The sequence below is a fragment of the Trachemys scripta genome, chromosome 3 (genome assembly GCF_013100865.1).
Source record: "Trachemys scripta elegans isolate TJP31775 chromosome 3, CAS_Tse_1.0, whole genome shotgun sequence".
Taxonomy (NCBI): domain Eukaryota; kingdom Metazoa; phylum Chordata; order Testudines; family Emydidae; genus Trachemys; species Trachemys scripta.
This window is the reverse complement of record NC_048300.1, coordinates 181,900,144-181,906,550: the sequence shown is the minus strand read 5'-3', so window position 1 is coordinate 181,906,550 and position 6,407 is coordinate 181,900,144. Positions and strand designations below refer to the sequence as shown.

The 6,407-nt window shown below is 43.5% G+C and overlaps 1 protein-coding gene across 1 annotated transcript; it reads left to right on the top strand.

The window, feature by feature from the left end:
- Positions 1–1,655: 1,655 nt before the first annotated feature.
- TTC32 (tetratricopeptide repeat domain 32) lies at positions 1,656–6,149 on the top strand. Its single transcript, XM_034766561.1, has 3 exons — positions 1,656–1,973; positions 2,811–2,977; positions 5,066–6,149. The coding sequence occupies exons 1-3, from the start codon at positions 1,825–1,827 to the stop codon at positions 5,191–5,193; spliced, it is 444 nt and encodes a 147-aa protein (XP_034622452.1). The 5' UTR covers positions 1,656–1,824; the 3' UTR covers positions 5,194–6,149.
- Positions 6,150–6,407: the final 258 nt, after the last annotated feature.

Genomic DNA, 6,407 nt, shown 5'->3' with positions numbered 1-6,407 from the left:
GGATGTTGTGTGATATTCCAAAACTCCTCACTATACCTGAAGACCTGCACCAGCAATGCAGGGCACTAGAGACAGTGTTGACACATGATGACATGCACGATATTGATGAGAGTGATTTAGGTGATGAACTGAAAGCCCTTTCAATATACATTTCACCAGGATCAACTCCAAAGGCTGTTCTGGAATATATGTGCACAAATAAGATGACCATCCTCTTTTCAAATGCTTTTGTTGCTCCACGAATACTTATAACACTTCCTGTAAGTTGCCAATGGAGAATGCAGATTCTCCAAGCTGAAGTTAATAAAAACACATCTGTGCTCCACAATGACACAGGAGAGGCTGGTCAGCCTTGCAACTATCTCAACAGAGCATGAGTTGGCCCAGACTGTGGACCTTCAGGAAGCAGTTCAAATCTCTGCAACCAAGAAGGCACAGAAAGCACCACTTTGACTATTCAAATACATAAAAATGCCAGTGTTTACTATAAAAAGCAACAGAGGGTCCTGTGGCACCTTTGAGACTAACAGAAGTATTGGGAGCATAAGCTTTCATGGGTAAGAACCTCACTTCTTCAGATGCAAGTAATGGAAATCTCCAGAGGCAGGTATAAATCAGTGTGGAGATAATGAGGTTAGTTCAATCAGGGAGGGTGAGGTGCTCTGCTAGCAGTTGAGGTGTGAACACCAAGGGAGGAGAAACTGCTTCTGTAGTTGGATAGCCATTCAGTCTTTGTTTAATCCTGATCTGATGGTGTCAAATTTGCAAATGAACTGGGCTCAGCAGTTTCTCTTTGGAGTCTGGTCCTGAAGTTTTTTTGCTGTAAGATGGCTACCTTTACATCTGCTATTGTGTGGCCAGGGAGGTTGAAGTGTTCTCCTAGGTTTTTGTATATTGCCATTCCTGATATCTGACTTGTGTCCATTTATCCTCTTGGGTAGTGACTGTCCAGTTTGGCCAATGTACATAGCAGAGGGGCATTGCTGGCATCTGATGGCATCTATAACATGGGTGGACATGCAGGTGAATGAGCCGGTAATGTTTACTATGCAGACAAGAAAAGTTACATTTGCTGTTCAGGCGTTTGAAAGTCAAGTGTTACTTAAAATTTTTGAACAAGGGATTTTAAGTTGTTAGTTCTCCTTTATCGGGGTAGACAGCAGAGCAGTACCGTGAGAGGAGTAGAACAGGAAGAAGGCGGAACTGAGACCTTTCAAAGGTTTGGCCCAAGCAAGGGGGCATGGGGCCATGATCTGCCGCAGGTCCCAAAATGTGGTGGGCCGGCCCTGGGGGTAGGGAGCGCAAGCAACAGAGGGCAGGAGGATGGCGTGAACAGGGGCGAGGCCTCAGACAAAGTGTGAGGCAGGGGACGGGGCAAGGTGTTTGGTTTTGTGCAGTAGAAAGTGGCACCGCTATTGCCCCAGCTGGGGCGGGGACGAGCACGGCTGGGGCAATGCCGGGATTGGCAGAGCTGTGGGACGCAGCACGTTCAGCCCCACCCATAGGCAGGACAGGTATTTCGGAGCTGACGGGACTGAGGGCATTTTACAGGGAGCGGGAGCTGTGCGGCAGGCCCAGGCCGGGAAGCGCCCTGCGGGAGGGGAAGAAGTATAACGCGTGCGGCTCAACCGTGGCTATAGGTAAAGTCTGGCTCGGGAGCCCAGTGCATTATGGGTAGTTCATTTACTGCGCAGGCGCCCTACAGCGCAACGAGGGCGGTGCTGTGACGTCACGACTCCGGCTCCGGAGTGAGGCACCGTAACGCGCCGCCGCCGCCGAACCCTAGGGCGAGCGGGGCGGTTGCTGTGGTGATGTAACCCCGTCATGGAGCAAGAGCCGGCTCGCGAATCCCCGGACCTGCTGTCGGCCGCGCACGCGCAGTTCCGGGAGCAGCGCTTCGAGGCTGCGGAGGAGCTGTACAGCCGCTTCATCGCGCAGTGTGTAGGCGCCTCTGCCGGCCCCGCCCCCACCAGGTGAGTCTCGAGTAGCTTGGGGGCGGGGCGGGGCGGGGCTCAGTCTCTTGCCGGCGGGGAGGGGCTGGCGTTTCTGCGGAGGGAGGCGGGCAGGGCAGCAGGGGGCGCAGCTCCTCCACTCGACGGAGTGGGGGGAAACTCTAGCTCTCCGCGCGCCCAGCAGCCAATGGGATGGGCCGCGAGGCTGCGGCGGGCGGGGCCTTGGACGGGGCCGGGAACGCCCCCAGGTTGGGGCTCCGCCCCCACGGCCTGCCCGTTCCCACCTGTGCTGTGCTGTGCTGGTCCCCAGCCTGTCCTCTGCACGTCCCCCCCCCCCCACCAGGCAGAGCCACTGGGGGCTGCCAGGAGCCCGCCTACTAGAGCGATGGGCACCCCCAGGGCAGGGGAGTCGTGTTCCGCCCGGTGTTTGTAACCCAGGCCCCCGACACGGGGAACAAAGCGCAAACCGGGCGGGAACTGAACCAGGGACAGGCATGCCAAGGGGTCGGGCGGGGTCTCCTTCCCTGGGAAGGTGGGAATCCAGAGCGGGTGTTTCTCTAAAAGGGATTGTTTGGAGGAAGTTCTGTGGCTTGTTACACAGGAGGCCAGACTAGATGATCACAATCTACACCAGAGAGAGTTCTCCCATCAGTGTAGTTAATCCACTTCCCCGAGAGGCAGTAGTTATTCGCCAACATAGAACTGTCTACACAAGGGGTTAAGTTGGTTAACTAAGTTGTTCCGGGGTGTGGATTTATCACACCCCTCAGTGATCTAGTTATACTGATATAGGTATATAATGTAGACCAGACTTTTGACTCTTAAGTATTCAGTGCCCGCTCTCTCTTTTAAATCAAGGAAATACCTCACCCATGATCTCGCCACTGCATTCAACAACAGGGGACAAATCAAGTACATGCGGGTTGACTTTTACGAAGCAATGGATGACTACACATCAGCCATACAAACCCAACCTGATTTTGAAGTCCCATATTATAACAGAGGATTAATACTGTACAGGCTAGGTATGGAAAAAGCATGGTTCATTTTCTAATTTAGTATGTTGCCTTTGCAGACTGCCTTGCACAATGGTGCCCCATTCTTGGTTGGCCCTTAAGCACTACCATGAGAAACATAATACTACTTGGACCTGCATTACTCCAATTTCATGCCAGTGGAATTATACCATTGTAAAACGGTGGGAAATCAGCCCCCTTAAATCACTGTCCAAAGTAATTGCTTTAAAAATAAACAGGAAACTGGTTTTTTTAACAGGTTTGTTTATATGATATTGGGATGCTGAACAAACCAAGTGACCCACCAAATAAGTGGCAGCCTTTCATAATGTAACTTGATCTGTGTAAAAAGGCCTCCAGACTAATTTGTTTCTGTCATTTGGCTTTTTATTTGTGCTGGGTAAAGTTTTGGGGATAGAGTTGTTGGCCCTGATTCTGCTCAAACAACATTTTTTGCACCAGGGGAAATCCATTGCTTTCAGTGGAGGTATTCCTGATCGTATACCATGGTATCTATCAGATATAAAAACACACTTGAGTAATATTATGTGTGAGAAACCAATAAAGGCAAGGAAATCATAAATTGAGGCTACTAGGCTGCTTTTCAGTCCTCTCTTCCATCATCCCATTTGGCTATTATCACTATATGGTGTAGCCGATGGTGTCGCAGCATTTGTTTGTAATCTTTTATTTAGGGATTGCACTAGGTGAACACCTGATAAACAAGAGCTGATTGATTTATTCTAACAACTAATGAGGTTGGGAATAATTATCACCATTTTACAGAGATTAAGGCCACAAGTAAATCAGTGATATGCCAGGTAGAGAAACCAGATCCCCCGGAATCCTAGTTTGGTGTATTAACCACAACTCCTTCCTTCCCATTATGTGATCTGTGTTTTGCAGATTGACTTGGATATAAGTATTTTGTCTCATTCCAGATAGTATTAGGTGGTCAAGTGAGTGGTGAATCTTTTAAATCATAGTGTGATGTTTTTTGAAAATTTGTCCTTTGGGATATAACTTTTTTTTTTTTTTTTCAGAGCCTTGTCATAAAATGTAAGAAAACAGCACTTATTTGAGCCCCGATAGCTGAGCAGGGCACAACAGTAGCTACGACAACATTCACATTCACTTCAGTAAGCTTTGGATCAGGCCCTAAAATCATCACAACAGAATTGGCTGCTGTGATTTGGGACATTCATCAGAAAAGTAATTTGAAATCAGTTATGTGAAATTCTTCTCTCTGTTTTGTGCTCTTTTGGGAATTAATACAGAAATAAATGTAGAGTGAAACTTTGATAACCCACAGTCCGTTTTTCAGAATAAAATGATTGTTACTCCCTACTTAGCAAATATTGAACATCAATGTGCCGAAGACTTCATTATATTATAACATTTACTACAGTAAAAAGAACAGGAGTACTTGTGGCACCTTAGAGACTGTATTCCTGTTCTTTTTGCGGATACAGACTAACACGGCTGCTACTCTGAAACCATTTACTACAATATGTTTGCTAATATGAATTATATTTAAATTAAACTACATTAATGTAAAAGATCATAGTACGCTTTTATGTATTATCCTTGTTATTTCGTTCAATTTACTCAGCAATTTGCAAAATTCAGTAATCTCCCAGTAAGTCTCACCATCATTCTATAGTTTCGTGAGTTCTATGTCTTCTGTAAGTTTTCTGATTTTGAAAACAATCTAAAATACTCATGTATGTTCCTGAAAGGAGACAAAACTACTAACAGTGATTCTGTGGATGTGCATAGTGGTATTACTGTTGAATGTTTTATATTGAAATGGCATTAGCAGAACCATTATGCTTTAATATGAATAATTAGAGTACAGAGCCTGATCTTGAGAAGACAGAGAGACTCCTGTGAAGTACTAAACACCTTCAGCTCCCATTGTTTTCAAGTTGAGTTGATTGTGCTTAACACATTACAGGATATGCCTTAGAATTTCTAGTATATGCAACGGAGAGTTTTGTTTGGTAAAACCATCATGAATCATTCTTCAGTTTTTGTTTGTGAAATAGTTTAGATGCAGAAACAAGTAATGCACATTTTCTTCTCTTTTTGTCACAGGATACTATGATGAGGCTTTGAAAGATTTCAAGAAAGTTTTAGTATTAAACCCTGAGTTTGAAGATGCTTCCTTGAGTCTAAAACAGACTATTATTGACAAAGAAGAAAAACAAAGAAGGACATATTAAAAATCCCACTAGCTCCATAAAAAATGTTTTCTTGAACACTTAGTTGACTTGAGATTTTAGTCTCTGATGAATAAAACACAAGATTGTTTACATTTAACTTATCTTGCTCTGGGGAAAAGAAATTTTCTTAGTTTTAGATAAATAATCAAAGTAGGTATGTACTAAAATTGCCAAGTAAACTATAGTTTTTGAACAGCTCTGTAATTGCAGTGTTGAACAAAAGCACAATGTTAAACCTGTCTATGATGCTGGTCATTCTGTGTTGAAATATTTTATAATATATACAAAGCTGGTGGAAGTTCAGTAACTACTACTAAAGTCTGATTGTTAAAGAAATGTTTATATGTACTCTTGCACAGATTTATTTAATAAGTCTTTAGTGGAGGAAATAGACAAATTATAGCAAGTTTCAATACTTGAAATTAGGTGTTTAATCGAAATAATTTCTTTAACATTGTTAAAACTGTTTTACAGTATGTTAGTAGGTTGGAATATAACATCTGCCTATTGATTTCCGATATGTCCATCACAAAGGCAGTGGGCTATAGAGGGAGTATGGTATAAACTTTATATTTTATTGTAATGATTGAGTGGATACTAAATGGATATATTGTTTTGATTTCTGTATCATCTGCAGGAAACCACAGGGATTGTAATTGTTTGAGTTGTTCATAGCAATTTTCCTTTTGGCTTTTTTTTCTGTTTATTGAAAAAATTCAGTTAATTTATTACATAAAACCTAGTGGGACCTAACTAGCCATAAGGATAAGTGCAAACTGGTTCATCTTTTATTTCAGATCAGACTAGAGAAGCAGCAGTTCAAGTCAAGAACACTGGGTCTATTATGCCATTATGTTGTGCACAGGAACAAAGTTTTCTGGTTTTTAAAAAAAAGTTTTTAATTGCAAGCATGGCATCAACTTTAAATGTATTCTGAATAAATAAGACCACTTTAAGGTTCCATTTATACTGTATATTGCTTCATGGAAGATCTCACAGCTCCTTACAAATACAAGGTCATGTCACTGGAATGACTTGTGAGAGTCGGTGGGAAGTCCCACAGCACTACTTGGGTAAGTAAAGAGACTGGGGTTAAGCCCTTACATTGTTTTGTGTTCTATCTACAGTTACCACTTTCATTACAGAATTCGCTTACAGTTCTGGGGTGAAACACTGCAACTGTTTTAATGAGCATAACGCCCCCTACACACAAT

Coding starts and splice junctions, on each gene's coding strand:
- TTC32 (XM_034766561.1), top strand. CDS start 1,825: ATGGAGCAAGAGCCGGCTCGCGAATCCCCGGACCTGCTGTCGGCCGCG. Junction 1,974..2,810: donor GCCGGCCCCGCCCCCACCAG/GTGAGTCTCGAG, acceptor TTTTAAATCAAG/GAAATACCTCACCCATGATC. Junction 2,978..5,065: donor ATTAATACTGTACAGGCTAG/GTATGGAAAAAG, acceptor TTTTTGTCACAG/GATACTATGATGAGGCTTTG.